Source organism: Muntiacus reevesi, chromosome 4 (assembly GCF_963930625.1).
Source record: "Muntiacus reevesi chromosome 4, mMunRee1.1, whole genome shotgun sequence".
NCBI lineage: Eukaryota > Metazoa > Chordata > Mammalia > Artiodactyla > Cervidae > Muntiacus > Muntiacus reevesi.
In genome coordinates, this window is record NC_089252.1 from 124,895,557 (window position 1) to 124,915,471 (window position 19,915).

At 39.7% G+C, this 19,915-nt stretch overlaps 1 protein-coding gene across 1 annotated transcript in view; it reads left to right on the forward strand.

The window, feature by feature from the left end:
- The window catches only part of NAV3 (neuron navigator 3), an 888,057-nt gene that overhangs the window by 286,638 nt on the left and 581,504 nt on the right, over positions 1–19,915 (forward strand). The window contains exon 2 of the mRNA XM_065934132.1: positions 783–1,175. Coding sequence (XP_065790204.1) covers positions 1,104–1,175 — 72 coding nt within the window. The 5' untranslated portion in view covers positions 783–1,103. The remainder of the gene's footprint in view (positions 1–782; positions 1,176–19,915) is intronic.

The window sequence follows — 19,915 nt, forward strand, 5'->3', positions numbered from 1 at the left end:
TGGAAAAACAATAAAGGCCAGAGTGTTTGTGAGCACTATCCTGTCGCTTCTGAATTGGCAGGGTGGGGTGGAGCCCAAGAATCTGTGTGATTAAGATTATGAAACCCCTGGATTATAAGGAGAGTGCCTGTGTGTTCATCATCTAACAAGGCACTTAATAAACTCATTTATGGTATCCTTTTGGGCAATAAAATACATAATGTGAATTGAGACAACTGTGTCTGGGACAAAGAATGTGTTTTGGATTCAAAGGTATCTGAATTGAAATTCTAGTCCTATTACACTTATTTAACTAGACTTATAAAATTTACTTTCCCTCTCAATGTCTTCATTGTAAAATGGAATAATAGTGTCCATTTTATAGATTCATTTGGAAGTTTAAATAAAGTTGTTTATGAAGAGTGTCAGTCTTGTACGATGTCTAGTTATATCAGGCTCCTTTCTAAATTGTAGCTGTATGAATGCTGAAATTAATGAGTGGGACCATAGAGCATATACACATTTGGTGAATGTGTGTGTATTCTTGATTGATTTTTTTTTTTTGCTTCAGTATACTGTAAATCCCTGGTTTTAATATTCTATTTTGGTTTGGGTATTATAATTGGTATTTTAAAGGCCCTCAGGTTAAAGAATAATGCCGTTTATTTCCATTCCTATTATGTGAAGTATAATCCATGCCTACAGTTTTTTTGTAAATTGGATATTTCAGATAAAAATTTTTCATTAATTGTACTATAATTGGTGGGCTGGAATTAACTGTGTGCTTTTTTTTTTTATTATAGGCTTTCAAGAACTGTAATTATTTATTAAAATGGAAAACTGTGAAGAAAGAAAAAGATAGCAGTTGCAGTTAAAATTCCTGGATGAATATTTTGCTTTTGAGAAGTCTGCATTTAAAAACGATATGTTGATTTGGAAAGTCCCAGGAGTCAATTACAAAATTCATTTTTTCCATTCAATCAGTGGATTTTTTAATCATTCCTTGGATCTGATGAAATTCAGAGATGGTGCGTGATGGAAAGTGTTTTCCTAGTGATTGCATCTTGGATTAGCTTGCTGCTTTTTTGAAGATATTCTGTTGTGAAGGGCAAGAACCTAATGTGATGGATTTATCTTCAGAGATGAGCAGACATGGGAAGAATCCAGTGAGTCACAAGCTAGAAGATCAGAAAAAGGTAATACAGATACATTCCCTTTTGCTTGGTCACTATTTTTTTTTGCTTACACAAAAGATTGCAAATTGAAAATGAATACGCTCTGAGAAATAACTTGCTATTTCATGAAAATTAATCCTGCCATGTGGCCAAGTGTTGCGCTGGGCCTGGATTTCATTATCAGTGAGTAGTTTAGTTTCTAAACTCCTCTGAATTCATTCATCCAGTGGGTTTGTAAAGGTTTCTGCTATGTTTGCTCACCCTTGACTTGATTCTGTTAATAGTAACATCCTGGGCTGACTGCGTGTGAACAGTTTTCTGAGATCCAGATGAAGTGTGAGTTGTGGGGCATCTCTGGAGTAATGGGGCAAGACAGAGTTCTCCTAAAAGAGAAAAACTGCCTTGCTGCTCTTGCTGCTCAAAGTCTTAGTTGGCATTTGAAATTCTCAGATTTCATGTCCTTGGGGCACATCAACCTCTTAGTTTTCCACCTAGCCTCAAAAGAGAGTCATGAGCCAACTGTAAGCTATGGTTTGCCTCTTCATGTGTGATGTCCAAGCAAGTAATGGAAAATATCAAGAAAGGACTGTGCTGATATATATATATATTTTAATGGGCTTAGAGAGCTTCTGAGAGGGAAGCTGGGAATTGAATACTGAGGGTTGCATTTCAACCTCATTTTTCTACCCTTTGAGAAACTCTTACTTGCTAAACGTTGTATCATCTAGACGGCACTTAGCAGAAGGGTCAGGGATGGTCCCCAGGAGAGAAAGCCTACTCTTAATGAAATGCTTTCTCTTTTGTGGTGCGTTTCATTGAATCCATTAGTACAGGAGAGACATGTGGGGACCCAGGGACTAAGGCACAAAAGCAAGGAATAGCGAGATAACAAAGATTTTTAGTTAGAACTGGATCTCAGGGACACAATTAAGGTTTGTTTTTACATGGGTCTCAGAAATTATTTACTACTCACTTTGTACTCCCAGAATACAACTAGCTCTTTCACAGTTTTAGAGGTAAGAGATTTAGAAAAAGCCAAGAAGAGTCAATAGCTTATTAATTTGTTCTGATTTTCTGACCATTGCCACTAGAATGGAGGCTTCAGGGATCCTTTTGCATCAGTTTGGGCAGAAATGGATGGATTATTTATGCCCAGTTTGGGTCCTTCATGGAATCTACCTTCAGTGTAAGTGAGTCTTTGAAAACGCTAAGTATTGTAAAGTCCAAAATGGCTGGAATCTGTTTTCAATTCATTGTGGATATAAATGTCTGCACAAATAAGTGTGTTACCAGGAATGCTGTTGGTGCTTTAAGTGGTCGGCATTTTTTCCTTGCTGTTTAGCAGTAAGGGTGTTCATCTGAAAAAGCTGGCAAGGTAAGTTTCTGTCTAAAGCAGGGTCTTCAATTTCTTAACTACAAGGGGGCCATTTAATCTGTTTCCTCTATCCACGTTTCTAAAAATGTCCTTCACACTGATGATAAAATTTTGCCTGCTGTATTGGACCAGTGAGGAATGTGAATGACAACAGCTGCCTGCCATGTCAGTAGACAGAGGATGTCGCAGCTGTCAGTCCATCCACCACTACAGCAACCCCTGATGGTGTGTACAGGATGAGAAAGCTCAGGATGCTGGCTCCAGATAGCTGAGGTGCATATCAAAGGAATGATTCCAGTGAGCCAAGACTCTTGCCTCTTCCCATATATAGAAAAGCACTAAATTCCTTAACATCAGTATTTGGTATTCTTTAATTAATGATAATTTTCCAGTGTTCTGACTACCTAGTCTTTGTTGCAAAAACTCCTTCATATCCTGAATTCTCCCGTGGCTCTTTGGAGCAGTCACTCAGAACTATCTGAGAGGATGTGTCCTGGGCTTAAGTCTTCAGCTTTGTCTGCACAAATAAAACATAAGTCTCAACTTTTAGGTTATGCATTAATTTTCATCTGAATAGGGGAAAATGAGTTCAGTTCAGTTCAGTCTCTCAGTCGTGCATGACTTTTTGTGACCCCATGGACTGCAGCACGCCAGGCTTCCCTGACCATCATCAACTCCTGGAGCTTGCTCAAACTCATGTCGATTGTGTCAGTGATGCCATCCAACCACCTCATCCTCTGTCGTCCCCTTCTCCTCCTGCTTTCAATCTTTCCCAGCATCAGGGCCTTTTCAAATGAGTCGGATCTTTGCATGAGGTGGCCAAAGTATTGGAGTTTCAGCTTCAGCATCAGTTCTTCCAATGAATATTCAGGAACGATTTCCTTTAGGATGGACTGGTTGGATCTCCTTGCAGTTCAAGTGACTCTCAAAAGAGTCTTCTCCAACACCACAGTTCAAAAGCATCAATTCTTTAGCACTCAGCTTTCTTTATACTCTCACATCCACACATGACTACTGGAAAAACCATAGCTTTGACTAGAGGGACCTTTGTTGGCAAAGCAGTGGCTCTACTTTTTAATATGCTGTATAGGTTGGTCATAGCTTTTCTCCCAAGGAGCAACTGTCTTTTAATTTCATACCTGAAGTCATCTTCTGCAGTGAGTTTAGAGCCCATGAAAATAAAGTCTGTCACTGTTTCCGTCGTTTCTCCATCTATTTGCCATGAAGTGATGGGACCAGATGCCATGATCTATCTTAGTTTTCTGAATATTGAGTTTTAAGCCATCTTTTTCCCTCTTCTCTTTCACTTTCATCAAGAGGCTCTTTAGTTCTTCTTTGCTTTCTGCCATAAGGGTGGTGTCATCTGCGTATCTGAGGTTATTAATATTTCTCCCAGCAATCTTGATTCCAGCTTGTGCTTCATCCAGCCAGGTATTTTGCATGATGTACACTGCATATAAGTTAAATAAGCAGGTTGACAATATACAGCCTTGATGAACTCCTTTTCCTATCTGGAACCAGTCTGTTGTTCCAGATGCAGTTCTAACTGTTGCTTCTTGACCTGCATACAGATTTCTCAGGAGGCAGGTCACATGGTCTGGTATTCCCATCTCTTGAAGAATTTTCCATAGTTTGTTGGGATCCACACAGCCAAAGGCTTTGGCATAGTCAATAAAGCAAAAGTAGAGGTTTTTATGGAACTCGCTTGCTTTTTTGATGATCCATCAGATGTTGGCAATTTGATCTCTGATTCCTCTGCCTTTTCTAAATCCAGCTTGAACATCTGAAAGTTCATAGTTCACAAGCTGTTGAAACCTAGCTTGGAGAATTTTGAGTATTACTTCGCTAGTGTGTGAGATGAGTGCAATTGTGCAGTAGCTTGAACATCGTTTGGCATTGCCTTTCTTTGGGATTGGAATGAAAACTGACCTTTTCCAGTCCTGTGGTCACTGCTGAGTTTTCCAAGTTTGCTATTGTATTGAGTGCAGCACGTTCACAGCATCATCTTTTTGGATTTGAAATAATTCAACTGGAATTCCATCACCTGCACTAGCTTTGTTCGTAGTGATGCTTCCAAAGGCCCACTTGACTTTGCTTTCCAGGTTGTCTGACTCTAGCTGTGTTATCACATCATCATGGTTATGTGGGTCATGAAGGTGTTTTTTGTATAGTTCTTCTGTGTATTCTTGCTCTCTGTTTCTGTTAGGTCCATACCATTTCTGTCATTTATTGTGCTCATCTTTGTGTGAAATGTTCCATTGGTATCTCTAATTTTCTTGAAGAGATTTCTAGTCTTTCCCATTCTATTGTTTTCCTCTGTTTCTTTCCATTGATTGCTGAGGAAGGCTTTCTTATCTCTCCTTGCTGTTCTTTGGAAATCTGCATTCAAATGGGTATACCTTTCTTTTTTTCCCTTGCCTTTCACTTCTCTTCTTTTCTCATCTATTTGTAAGGCCTCGTCAGACAACCATTTTGCCTTTTTGCATTTCTTTTTCTTGGGGATGGTCTTGATCCCTGTCTCCTGTACAATGTCATGAACCTCTGTCCATAGTTCTTCAGGCACTCTGTAAGATCTAATCCCTTGAGTCTATTTGTCACTTCTACTGTATAATCATAAGGGATTTAATTTAGGTCATACCTGAATGGTCTAGTGGTTTTCCTTACTTGCTTCAATTTAAGTGTGAATTTGGCAATAAGGAGTTCATGATCTGAGCCACAGTCAGCTCCCAGAGGCAGAGAGACAGGCTTGTGACAGCCAGAGCTGGAAGGCAAGGGGCTACTACAATCCTAGCCCCAGAGAAGACATCTTCCACCAAACTCTGAGCAGGCTCCTGGCTGCTAACCTTCTTGGGATCCTGGATGGTTGACATCTGCCAGTAGAGTCACAGCCTGAGATCAGATCTCCAGAGGAGACATACCTGAGATGGTGCTCTTGCGGGGCACCCGGGAAGCTGAGTGACCAGGTTTGGGGACGTGATTATGATGCACAGTTCACCTGGGACACTGCGCTCACCACGCACCTGGTCGCCTGAGCTGTTCAGACCTGGAAAGGGCACAAAATGCACACCCAACCCACAGGGACTGAGCCAGAACTGTGTCTGAGTGTCTCCTGTGGAGGAATGGGTCAGCAGTGACCTGCTGCAGGGACTCTGGGTGCAGCAGACCTGGGTATGGCATAAGCCCTCTTGGAGGAGGTCACCATTAATCCACCCATAGAACCACCAGAATTACACAGGACTGGGGAAACAGACTCTTGGAGGGCACAAACAAAAGCTTGTGCATGCCGGGATCCAGGAGAAAGGAGCCGTGACCCCACAAGAGACTGACCCAGACATGCCCATGAGTGTCCAGGAGTCTCCAGCGGAAGCCTAGGTCGGCGGTGGCCTGCCGCAGGGTTGGGGCACTGAGTGCAGCAGTGCGTGCACTGGACCTTTTGAAGCAGGTCACCAGTATCTTACGTCCACATTGTATCTACTCCTGTGGGCAAGAATCCCTTAGAAGAAATGGAGTAGCCATCATAGTCAATAAGAGAGTCCAAAATGCAGTCCTTGGTTGCAATCTCAAAAACGACAGAATGATCTCTGTTCGTTTCCAAGGCAAACCTTTCAATATTCCAAGTAATTGGATATTTTGACAGTAATCCAAGCTTGTGCCCCAACCAGTAATGCTGAAGAAGCTGAAATTGAACAGTTCTATGAAGCTGAAACTCCAGTACTTTGACCACCTCATGCAAAGAATTAACTTATTGGAAAAGACCCTGATGCTGGGAGGGATTGGGGGCAGGAGGAGAAGGGGATGACAAAAGATGAGATGGTTGGATGGCATCACCGACTCTATGGACATGGGTTTGAGTAAACTCTGGGAGCTGGTGATGGACAGGGAGACCTAGCATGCTGCAATTCATGGGGTCTCATAGAGTCCGACACGACTGAGTGACTGAACTGAACTGAACTGAACTGATGAAGATCTACAAGACCTTATAGAACTAATACCCAAAAAAGATGTCCTCTTCATTATAGGGGACTGGAATGTAAAAGTAGGAAGTCAAGAGCTACCTGGAGTACAGGCAAATTTGGCCTTGGAGTACAAAATGGAGCAGGTCCAAGGCTAGTAGAGTTTTGCCAAGAGAACACACTGGTCATAGCAAACACCCTCTTCCAACAACACAAGAGAAGACTCTACACATGGAAAGTAGGTTAGGTAAGCAATTAATGCTATAGAGTTCTGATTTTTGATAGCAGCCCTGCTTTTCTGGCAGGCAAACAAAGTACTGCTGCATGTGTTATTCTTTAATTTCCTGAATAAAAGATATTTTTGCAAACACGGAAGGGAGTGCAAACTAAAGAATGGAATGAATGGCAATAGGATGTATTTTAAAAGTCATTTGAAAATTTCTTGAGTGGAACTTTAAACAATGGTCTGTAGTGATGCTTAGTTGCCCAGGGTGATTCACAGAGGATGGTGTAGCACATAGAGAATAGTAATAGAATTTGAATAAATTATGGGGATCCATGACTTTGTGGGAAAAAACATAAAAGACCAGCTTGGTGTTGTATTTTGAGAGAATCCTCATTGCCTTACCTTCTAGCTGGCAGGGAGATGTGGGAGGGGTGAACATTTTCATTAAGCAGTATCAAGATGGAAAATAGGGTTCTAAGGCTATCCTGGCTGCCCAACTGGTACAGGCATTTGCAGTGAATAAGGCAGGAACTCAGGTGTTGATTGATCAGTATAGAAGATGGAAATCTGTTAAGTGTCAGCAGGAATACTTATTCTAATGACAGTTTTGTGTGTTTGTATTAAGGAGAAAAATGAAATGTTGCATCATAAATCTTCATAGATTAAACTCTGGGCACAGTCCTGACACCACACAATTGCCAGCAGAGATTATAAGATCATTCATGTAATTACTCTGTTTGTAGTCCTTTGAGATGAATTCATTAAAAAGGAACAGTGTTTCACAGAAGTGGAATAAAATTCACTGATTCTAACTCACAACTTGAAAATCCAGTGGTGAAACATTTTTTTGGCATTACTGAAAAAAATGTGTGCTTTTCACAGCTTGACACATGGTAGACATTCAAAGCAAGATGCATTGAACTGGCTTGAGTCTAGGTTCTTATTTTGAACTCCGAACAACCAATTCCTTGTTTAGTGTATAGATAGCTCACTAGCTTTTGTTCTTACCTTAGATAGCTCACTAACTTTTGTTCTTAACTTAAAATGTGTGAATTTGTACTTATTCTCTGCTTCCACGTAGAAACTTTTAGAGTACTGAAACGTGAGAGTTTGTGAGTATGTCTATTTTATTGCAATGTGTAGGCAAATGTCATTTATGGAGTACTTACTGTATACCTGGGACTTCCCTGATAGCTCAGTTGGTAAAGAATCTGCCTGCAGTGCAGGAGACCCTGGTTCAATTCCTGGGTTGGGAAGATACACTGGAGATGGGATAGGCTACCCACTCCAGTATTCTGGCCTAGAGAATTCCATGGACTGTATAGTGTCTGGGTTCACAAAGAGACACGACTGAGTGACTTTCACTTTCACTTTACTATGTACCTGGCGCATGCTTTGTCCTTTCTCATGTATTAAGAATGTACCTTCATACAAAGATAAAAACTGTTTTTTACCTCTTTTAAGATAGTTGGTCCTATAAACATAATGCTCAGTTCTCATACACACACACACACACACACACACACACACACATACATACACTATTATTCAAAAGTAATAGTTCAGAAGTGTGTGTATGTGTGTGTGAATTCTTGGGCTTCTTTTAAATAATACCTCATCATCTCACTAGCTCTGAACAGAGGAAAACATACTTGAAAATTAGAAAGTTTTGATGTCCACAAATCCTATACTGAAGTGCTCTTCATTATGGATGAACCAGAAATGTGGATCTTATAAGAACTGAGAATACATCTAAGAATTTCAAATCACCTGGGGTTAGTGTAGAACTAGGTGGAATTCCATTGTCTTTTTTGATTCCTGTGATTATTATCAGTAGAACTTTCAGTTAATATTGGCACATAATCCTCCTCTTGGCATTCAACTTCTGGAATGTCCCAGATGGCAGAATTATGATGGCATTTCGAGACTTCTGGATGCCCATAATGAGGTGTTTATTTTTGGAAACTTTACCTTTTGACCCTTGTTTGCTCACTGATGCCTGTGAAGTTGGTATATTACTTTCCACTAATTGTATTGCTTTCTGGAATTATTTCTGCAAAAGCTCCCAGAACAGTGTAAGCCCTAAAGGTACAGATGTCACTTCTATGTAATTACTTGTGACCTTGAACTCAAAAGCACAGCTTGGATGATTTTACTGTCAGTCTAATTGCAGCAGTTTGCTGAGCAGACAGCCCTGGGACACTGCATTTTTGCTCTACAAATATTTTGTGTATTAAGCCAAACCGTTTGTCATGGTCAACAATTTACTAAATACTGCTCACAAAGGGAGCAGGATACACATTTTGAAATTGTGGCTGCTGCTGCTGCTAAGTTGCTTCAGTCATGTCCGACTCTGTGCGACCCCATAGACGGCAGCCCACCAGGCTCCGCTGTCCCTGGGATTCTCCAGGCAAGAACACTGGAGTGGGTTGCCATTTCCTTCTCCAATGCATGAAGTGAAAAGTGAAAGTGAAGTGGCTCAGTCATGTCCAACTCTTAGCGACCCCATGGACTGCAGCCCACCAGGCTCCTCCATCCATGGGATTTTCCAGGCAAGAGTACTGGAGTGGGGTGCCATTGCCTTCTCCGGAAATTGTGGCAGTGACATACAATAAATAGAGTGACCTGTTGGAATTCGTTTCTCTATTCTCTAAAGCAGAAAGGAATGAGCAGTATTGCATTTATGTGGAGCTGCTTACTTTTATGGACATATCGAAGATGGATGCCATCTCAGTTTCTCACTTCTAAAATCATATCTTTTACATGCTAGGCATTATTTGCACACTGCAGTGCAAAAAACTCAAGATAAATCCCAACACATCCTGTTTTTCTTTCTAAGAGATGACAATTATTTCAGTAGTGAATGAGTTTGAAATGTGGAAAATCATGGAAAATGAGAGAAGTTATTGTATTTATTAATAGAAAAGAATATGCTGATTGTTACTCAGTCACTTAGTCATGTCCAGCTCTTTGTGACCACATGGACTGCAGCTCACCAGGCTTCCCTTTCCTTCACCATCTCCTGGAGCTTGCTCAAACTCATGTCCATTGAGTCGGTGAGGCCATCCAACCATCTCATTCTTTGTCATCCCCTTCTCCTCCTGCTTTCAATCTTTCCCAGCATCGGGATCTTTTCTAATGAGTCGGCTGAAACAAGCCTGTTATTTTAAGGGCAGCCCCTGTAATGCTGTGGAATTAAAATCAAGTTTAAATAGCGGGTTAGAGGAAGCATCATCTGTAAATGACAGTGAGTGCTTCGTCATTGTCTTTGCCCATGGATTAGTTGTATTCTTTTTTTTTTTTTTTTTTCTGTTGACTCATACAGAAGTATGACCCAGGTTGTATATCTGTATATGATTGTGTTAGGCTGCTCTAATAATTTTACTGAAAAATCTTGCCCACTTATGGTTGCCACTGCTTTATAGAGTAAAACTGCTTTGTCAATTTAAAACTACCATAATATTTACTATTTATTTAGTATGCTGAAATTTTAAATTTAGATTACCTTTGTTGCATTTTCTTGCAGTGATGGTAAAACAGCATCTTGTATGAGTACAGAAGTGTATTGGGATTATTCTCACAGGTGTTGAAGACTACTTGAAATTGTTTATGTTAGAAACTGATGAAAGATCTGTCTTCTTAAGATAAAATATGAAGATAAATCACCATAGAAGAGAGGCTTAGGATAGATTCAGCTCTTTGTTCTTTGATATTCTTCAAGGTTAGACTCATTTCATGGTGCTTTATTTTTCTAAATCTGCCTGACTTCTTTTATGTTAGTGTGTGTGATATATGTTAAAAGGACTGTGCCGGAGGATGAGGTTTCTGAAACAAAACCACATCGTTTGTTAATCATCAAGTTCTGAAGCGTGAGTGCTAATATGAATGCATTATCAAGGGTTTCAACAAAACTGACCAGTCATCCCATTATGGGTTACTCAAAATTTTAATTTTTGAGATATTGCTGACCTTTTATTAACACTTGGGTTGAACTGTGTGGGTGTGCTTACAAGCAGACTTTTTTCCCAATGAATATGTACTGCAGGACATGGTCCATGCTTGGTTGAATCCAGAGACTCAGAACCTCAGCTAAGAAGGACAAGTGGAAAATTTTAGGTGGATTTTTGACTCCAAGAGGATTAATGCCCCTAACCTTTGTGTTGTTCATGTACATCTGTACATCAAGCAACCATTTTGCACTGCTATTGTATAAATCTGGAATACATGTGTAGACACAAATATGAATATCAGGTTCACAAAAAACTAATAGTGGCATTGTGACACGTTGTAATGCCAGTTAGGAGTGCCCCTAATTTCTTCTTCTGGCCCATTGTCTTTTATGAAAGGATGCTAAAAATAGCTGCCTCTCAGCCATTTGACCTGGAGTTCTCTAAGGATGAATTAAATAAGGTGAGCTCATTTTCTGCTCAGAAGTGATTCTAGAAATGTCTCTTTTCAATCTGAACTTGGGTTTGAATTGCATAGAATTTCCTTTAAAACTTCCTCTATCAGGTCATTCATGTTCCTCAAGTGAACTTCTGAAAGCTTGTATGGCCACTGGCCTTTTTGCTTCTGGCAACATATATTTGCCCTATAAAGAGACTTGGGATAATGGAAAGAGCTGAAAATAGGTAAAAGTAAACACTGTATACCATGTTTCTTGGGTCTATTGCTTATTTTAAAACTAAACACTGTCCTTTCTCCTGATTGCTGGATTTAAAATGTCAGAAGATGTAATTACCATATAATCTGCATATAGATAAATAGACCAGTCTGAAATATATGGTACTTGAGTTATAAATTAAGAAGTGGTGGCAAGAATACGCAGAAGAACTATACAAAAAAGATCTTCATGACCCAGATAACCAGGATGGTATGATCACTCAGCTAGAGCCAGACATCCTGGAATGAGAAGTCAAGTGGGCCTTAGTAAGAATCACTACGAACAAAGCTAGTGGAGGTGATGGAATTCCAGTTGAACTATTTCATATCCTAGAAGATGATGCTGTGAAAGTGCTGCACTCAATATGTCAGCAAACTTGGAGGACTCAGCAGTGGCCACAGGACTGGAAAAGGTCAGGTTTAATTCCAATCCCAAAGAAAGGTAATGCCAAAGAATGCTCAAACTACTGCACAATTGCACTTATCTCACACATTAGTAAAGTAATGCTCAAAATTCTCCAAGCTAGGCTTCAACAGTACATGAACTGTGAACTTCCAGATGTTCAAGCTGGATTTAGAAAAGGCAGAGGAACCAGAGATCGAATTGCCAACATCTGTTGGATCAAAAGCAAGTGATTTCCAGAAAAACCTCTACTTTTGCTTTATTGACTGTGCCAAAGCCTTTGACTGTGTGGATAACAACTATGGAAAATTCTTAAGGAGATGGGAATACGAGACCAGCTGACCTGCCTCCTGAGAAATCTGTGTGCAGGTCAAGAAGCAACAGTTAGAACTGGACATGGAACAACAGACTGGGTCCAAATTGGGAAAGGAGTCTTATCAAGGCTGTATATTGTCACCCTATTTATTTAACTTATATGCAGCGTACATTATGTGAAATGCCGGGCTGGATAAAGCACAAGCTGGAGTCAAGATTGCCAGGAGGAATATCAATAACCTCAGATACGCAGATGACACCACCCTTATGGCAGAAAGCAAAGAAGAACTAAAGAGCCTCTTGATGAAAGTGAAAGAGGAGAGGGAAAAAGTTGGCTTAAAACTCAACATTCAGAAAACTAAGATCATGGCATCTGGTCCCATCACTTCACGGCAAATAGATGGGGAAACAGTGGAAATAATGAGAGGCTTTATTTTGGGGGGCTCCAAAATCACTGCAGATGGTGACTGCAGCCATGAAATTAAAAGACAGTTGCTCCTTGGGAGAAAAGCTATGACCAACCTAGACAGTATATTAAAAAACAGAGACATTGCTTTCCTGACAAAGGTCCATCTAGTCAAACCTTTGGTTTTTCCAGTAGTCATGTATGGATGTGAGAGTTGCACTAAAAGGAAGGCTGAGCGCCAAAGAATTGATGCTTTTGAACTGTGGTTTTGGAAAAGACTATTGAGAATCCCTTGTACAGCAAGGAGATCCACCCCGTCCATCCTAAAGGAAATCGTTCCTGAATATTCATTGGAAGGACTGATGCTGAAGCTGAAACTCCAATCCTTTGGCTACCTGATGTGAAGAGCTGACTCATTTGAAAAGACCCTGATTCTGGGAAAGATTGAAGGCTGGAGGAGAAGGGAACGACAGAGGATGAGATGGTTGGATGGCATCACCGACTTGATGGACATGAGTTTGAGCAAGCTCTGGGAGTTGGTGAGGGACAGGGAGACCTGGCATGCTGCAGACCATGGGTTCGCAAAGAGTCAGACACGACTGAGCGACTGAACTGAACTGAGTTATATATGTGTTGGACATTATTTATTTTTGGCTGTGCTGAGTTTTTCTTGCTGTGTGGACTTTTCTCCAGTTTTAGCGAGTTGGCTGCTCTCTAGTTGCAGTGTGCAGGCTTCTCTTCTTGCAGAGAACGAGCTCTAGGGCATGCAGCTTCAGTAGTTGTGGGGCATGGGCTTAGTGCTCTGCAGCATGTGGGATCTTCCTGAATCAGGGATCAAACCTTTGTCTCCGGCATTAGCAGGCAGATTCTTTACCACTGAGCGATCAGGGAAGCCCTGTTTTGAAGGCAGCCTTATATATAAGTTGTTCTATGTTTATCAGTCATTATATCTGTGATAGTGCTTACTTAAATACAAGACTTAGTATGTTTTAATTTCCATCTTTTCATAAATATCTTCCTCTCTCTTGGTATTGTCATGGGAGTTGATCAAGCTTTTATCATTTCATGAAAGACTGACTGAGACTAATTTTTTCTTTAAAATGTCTGGGGAAAATGTGTGCATATGCAGTATAGGAAACTTGAAATACATGAATACATCCTTCTCTTTCATGTTTCTATACATATATCATTAGATTTTATACATATATTTATGTCTAGTATATATAAATACCTTTGGGGCTTCCCAGGTGGTGCTAGTGTTTTGTAAAGGGCTGCCTGCCAATGCAGGTTAGATGTAAAACACTGCATTCCATCCCTGGGTTGGGAAGATCCCCTGGAGAAGGGTATGGCAACCCACTCCAGTATTCTTGCCTGGAGAATCCCAAGGACAGAGGAGCCTGGCGGGGTAGAGTTTATAGTTTCACAGTGACTTACCACGGCAATAAGTAAATGCCTAACTTTTTAAGCAAATGCTACATATTTTGTTACCTGTCTTCCATGGTCAATCAGATAATTGTTAGTTTCTGGTTAAGGCTGTGTTTGTAAAGGGGCTGGGAAAGACTGACAGTGCAGTGCCTTGGATAAGAGTTGCATGAGATGAAGCAGATTTAATGACAGGTGATGAAAGCGGTGGGCAGGAGAAATTCTGTCAACTTTAGATGCAAATTTTGAAAATTTGAATGAGAATTAAGTATCAGCATCTTTGTTCTTCAAAGTGTTCTGAGGAGCAACAGCAGCATCTTTCTAGTCTGGAAGCTTGTAAGGAAGGCAAAGTCTCAGATATCAGGCTAAATCTGCAGAATCAGCATATGCCGGATCCTGAGGGAATTGGAGAAGCCCTGCCCTAGAAACCAAGTCTGAGAGGCCCTCGGTGGAATTGAGTTCTGGTTACCTACTGTGTTGATTAGATGCCCTTTACTTTCTATCTTCTGGTTCTCATCTCCTAGTTCCATCCTGACTTCCCTCCTAGTATTTACCGGAATCATCAGCCAGATCCAAAGCTTGCATTTGAGTCTTTCTTTCCTGTCTGTTCTGGGGAGACTTAAACTAGGATATTCTATAGCGACAGTTCTGGGCTAGTGTTCAGCTCTAAGTTCATGCAAATGCTTGGAATTTAATTTTTTTTTTTATGAACTCTTCTATCATTTTTATTCAGATGTATTTTTTTCTTGGCTGTTGCAAGAGTGTGGCTTCCTAGGTGGTACCAGTGGTAAAGAATCCGCCTGTCAATGCAGGAGACACAAGGGATAGAGCTTCGATCCTGGGTTGGGAAGGTCCCCTGGAGGAGGAAGTGGCAACCCACTCAGTATTCTTCCGGGGGACATCCCATGGACAGAGGAGCCTGGTGGGCTACAGCCCATGAGGTTGCAAAGAGTCAGACATGACTGAACACACATGCACACACACACACACACACCCCAAGTGCACACCCAGTGCACACACAGACATCCCGAGTACACGCTCAGACTGATGCTCAGTCAGCGCCTGTGGTGTGGCTGGCCCGGGCTTGCACGCTGCCCACCGACAGGTGACCACTCCCAGCACTGCTCTTGGCTCCTCTCACTGCCACCCCGTTGTTGATGGCCCTTGGGACTGGGACGTTTCCAGCAGTTGCTGACGTTTCTGCTAGTACCTCTTTCCATCTCCTGCCTTCACCCCATTCACTAAAAAATCACACAATTAGAAGTCATTTATTAGGAATTTCCCTGGTGGTCCAGTGGTTAAGACAGGCTGGGCTGTTTGCCTGTTTCCTGGAGAGAGAGCATAGGTGGTGCTCAGGATATTTCCTGTTTTAAAGTATGGATCCAGGTCAACCACGTGTTACTAGAGCTCAACCCTAGAGCGGGTCAGAAGAAAAGTCTGTAAGTTCAGAGTCTTTATTTCCCTTAGGATAGCGAATTTGATAAGCCAGAATATTTTCTGGCCATGGAATGGTTTGACAGGTACTAAGTTGCCCTGTAATACATGGTACATTTAATACATGTTTACTTTCTAAATTCTGAACATTAGTATGGATTTTATTTCAGTTTCACAGAGAGGCAAAGATTATTGAATATAGGGAAAATTGTCAATACATCAAGTAATTCATGCTTTATCTCTGTCACTTCCAAAGTGAGGCTGAGAATGTAAAAATTGTGTGTTACAAAGACATATGATAAAGGAAACATAGAAGATTGTTAATTGTAGACTCTAGCGTTAGGTATATAGGTGTTTACTGTAAAATTATTTCAGTTTTTTTTGTTTATCTGAAAATACATGTGAAACAGCATGGGGGAAAATGTTAGCAAATGTGATGCCTGCTTTCAGTGTATCGGGTTGGCCAAAAACTTCTTTTGGTTTTAAGTAAAATAAAGGATACGTATTTCATTTTCACGAAGAACTTTACTGAACAACATATTTCTTAAATGAACAAACTTTTTGGTCAATCCAGTATTTGAAATCTGTTTTTCTGCCTTACTTTCCCAAGCTTGCTCCTTCTCTTCAGTGTAACTTGGGGATCCAGAGAGCTTAGTGGATTTTAGAGGAGTTAAAGGAGATTGCTATTACTAGTTTTATTAAGCTGAACTAGATTGCTTTTTTCAATTCTCCTTGGATCTTCAGCAGTGTTTTTTACATGATATATATGGGAAATACAGCTTTTAATGACATTCTTAAAAATCAGTTTTAGGATGCCATTGCATATGTATTGATTTTTCCTTGACTTAAAAATAAGTTTTGTATATTTGATCATTTGTATGTTTCGTTAAATAGCACGATTCTTGTCCTCCAGTTTGAATCTGAGTCGTTAGTTCTAAGCATTAATGCAATAAAAGAAAAAAAAACCCTATTAATCATTTTTGGAATCATGTTCTTTGATCAGTTAGTCATATTTGGTAGAATATGCTCTTTTATAAATTCTCCTTAACACATATTTTACTGTACAGTGTAGTGGTTAAAGTACATTAAAATGTGCAATATTAAATTGCCTTTTTAGAAGCTATTTCTTATGAATATTTTTGCATAATGGTAAAATAGTTCATTAGTGCCCAGTGGATGCAGTTCTTGCCTAAGAATTTTCCACAGTATATTCAGAGGGCTCTGTGTATTACTTGCTACCTTCCAATTAACTAATTAGATTTTGAAAAGTGATTGTTTCAGAAATAGAATTAGTTGATTCAGGTTAGTAGTGCTGCCCTTAGTTGTATTATATAAATATATATATATTTATTTATATATTAGCATAATATTTGTTTGAAGGTGAAATTATCCATTTGTGGATTTACACAGGTTTAAATGGCACAGTATTTTGGCTGAATTCAATGTGTTTTTGTGAGTGCCTTTATAGAGTGCCTTCCGGTGCCCTGTGGTAGGTAACAATAATACACTTGACGGTGTTAACTGCATTACTAATGAGTTTATCCATTTATATCCCTCCACTTCCTTTTGCATAACAAACGGGGTTAGGCTTCTAACTAATATTCGAATAGCAGCCTGTGGTTTACAAAGCACTTCCTCACATATGTATCTACCCTTGCATCTCAGTGGGGCTGAAGGTCAGATATTCTTTATGTCCATTCTTGTGAAGGACTTGCCCAAGGTCAGAGAACTCACAAGGCTGCATCTGTTTTTTTTTTTTTTTTTAGCGTAGTGGTCTATGATTTTATTCAAAATTCTTATCTACCTATGTTTAGCATGTTTTCTGTGTGCATGAAAATTATATATCAAATAATTTCTCTTCTTTCTTAAAACCATTTAATTTTTTCATGGTTTATTAAACTCTGTTTGAAGGATATACATCTACAGAAGTCTCTCTAGTTTTCTATTCAACTTTTCTGCCATATGAGTCTGAGCATGATATATATTCTTTGAGCAACTGTTTTTCAAAATCTACTCCCTAAATGAGTTTGAAAATGTGTGAAAAATGAGAATTCAGATTTGGGAAAGTGCAGTTCTTTGTTGGCGTTCAACCTGGTTTGGTCACATTAAACTTGTCACATTTGGGGACCCGGATTCAAGGTTCTCTAGCTTATTAAAGGTGACAGATTTCATTAAATCACATCAGGAGCTTCATTCGGTTGTTGGAAAATACATTGTAAGGAACACAGGTCACGTTTAAATTTGATGGGCTCCTTGGAGAAAAATCATCAGTCCACACAGGTAGGCCCGTGCTCCATCTCAGCTTCTCAGTTTTGCCAGGCTCGTCAGCCCCCAGATAACCCACAGACTTGGCTGCCAGGTCCCCTGGCTGTGCCAGTGACACATGTGAGTACATGTAGGTATGAGAGCCGCCTTGCCCTCCTGTCATGAGACAGCATGTTCTGTTGGACCATGTTCACATTCAGAATGAATGCTCACCCTGGTGGAAATGAGTGGGAAGCAGGGCCTGTCCCAGGGGCAATATTGCTGGCCGATTCCAGGCATAGCCATGTCATTTTTGAGGGAATATTGAAAAATAAAATGGATTTGTGCCTATCTTTGAACCTAATTTGCCATATGTTTGATTTGTCTGATGCAAAATGAAGATGAGCATAGTGTTCCATATAAATGGCCCTTTTGATTTTCTACTCTGAAAATATTTTTCTTGTTTTCTGGGGGTTTTCTCTTAGTTGTTTTTTTTTTAATAATATTTTGCAGTGGTACTCTGGGTACAAGCATCACATTTTCCTAATGTCTGTGTTTTCATAAACACTAACAACTGTAGTGTAGTAATCAAAGTGTTCCCATTCAAAGCTACCTCTTCTTGCGAAGGTGATAGAAACCACATGAATATTCCTGCTTGCATTTTGCTGATAGTTAATTTTCTACTGTATATTTTTCATTAAAATTAGATGTTCTCCTTCGAAACCCTTAAAAACTCCATGAGGAAACATGCAATGTAGAAGTTTCACCTCATGCATTCTTGGTAAGAAGGGCCTCTGGCTTTTAGCAGTTGCTAGTATTGGCAAATAGTAATGTTTGCAAATAATAGATAAACAACACCTTTTATATATATGTAATCTCTAATGGGAATTAGTGATTCTAATTAGAGAACAATGGGAAAGGGTTTAGGGTTAAACTTTAAAAACAATGTGAATTTTGTAATTAATGTCTTAGTCTGCTTTGTGGTGTAAAATCTTTTTATATAATTATGAACTGATGCAGTGATTTCCACATTGCTCTGAAATAAAAGTACAAAATAATGTTAAAAACCATGCCTTAATATTTCTATAGCACTTGCCATTTGTAAAATGTCTTTCATAGCCATTAGCCAGTACCACATTAGTGGGTTCAGCTTAAAGATGACACTAAGAGTATCCATGGGTATTAACAGTGTTTTGTTTTTTTTTTTCCCCCAATGCATGGTGGCTCCAGATTTATTCCTTGCCATTGTAAAACCTATTAGTGACTTTCAGTGCATTCAGAGTACAATCTGAACTCCTTAACATGGCCCGTGGGGCCTTGCGTGAAATGACTTCCATTCTCTTTTCCAATCTGGTCTCCAAGCTGCAGTGTTCAGTATTCCTCATTTTGGGGTCTGTACATGTGTTCACTTCCCAGGTATCAGCTGACACCAGGGACACTGGGTCACATCTATTTCCAGGGTCCCGCCACTGCAGGCATTTACACTTTGATATCAGCCACCATTTTTTTCCCTACTGTCAAACACAATGTGCTTGATTATACTCTCTTTTTTTGGGTAGTGGGCTTCTAGTAAAACTTCCGTGAACCTTAGACAAAAATCAATTTCAATGACTTTAAGATAATTTCCAGCAACTCTCTTGCTGGGGAAGAGAAAACATAAAAATGAAAAAAATAATCATTCCTCTGAGGAGTCATACTACTTTATGAAATATATGATGTCACATTAGGCCTGTTGGTTTCTTTACCTCTGATATATTACACATGTCCATCTCAGAAGCTTACTGTAATGTTATTTGTCATTTACATTGACTGCCAGCTCCTTTTACATCAGTTCTCTTCTGTAAAGTCTTATGATATCGATTGGCCAAAAGTATTAATATTCTTTCCTGGAAGAAAGACTTTATTGTTGGTCCTTAGGAGAGCACTTTCCTAGTTAAGAAAATGAAATCAACTCTCTATGTGCTAGTTTTATGTGACAAGATTCTTTCCAATATTTAGAAAGACTAGGGGTCCTTTAGCACACGCTGCTGTTTTGTTTTTTCTCGGAGATAATGGACTTCTCATACTCTTGTTTACAAACATAATTAAAAATAGGCTTTTTGTAGAGAGGAACTTGTTTCTAATAGAATATTGATTAACTGAAGTGTTATTTAGTTTTTTAAAAGTCTTAAAGAGCACCTGACAAAAATTTAGGATTATTTATTTAGGATTATTATAGTAAGGCTAGAACAACTATTGCAAAATAGAAATGAGAGCTTAGAAGAAATTTGAATACTCTATCAGTGCTTATTGATACTGTATTCACTAGGCAATTTAAAATA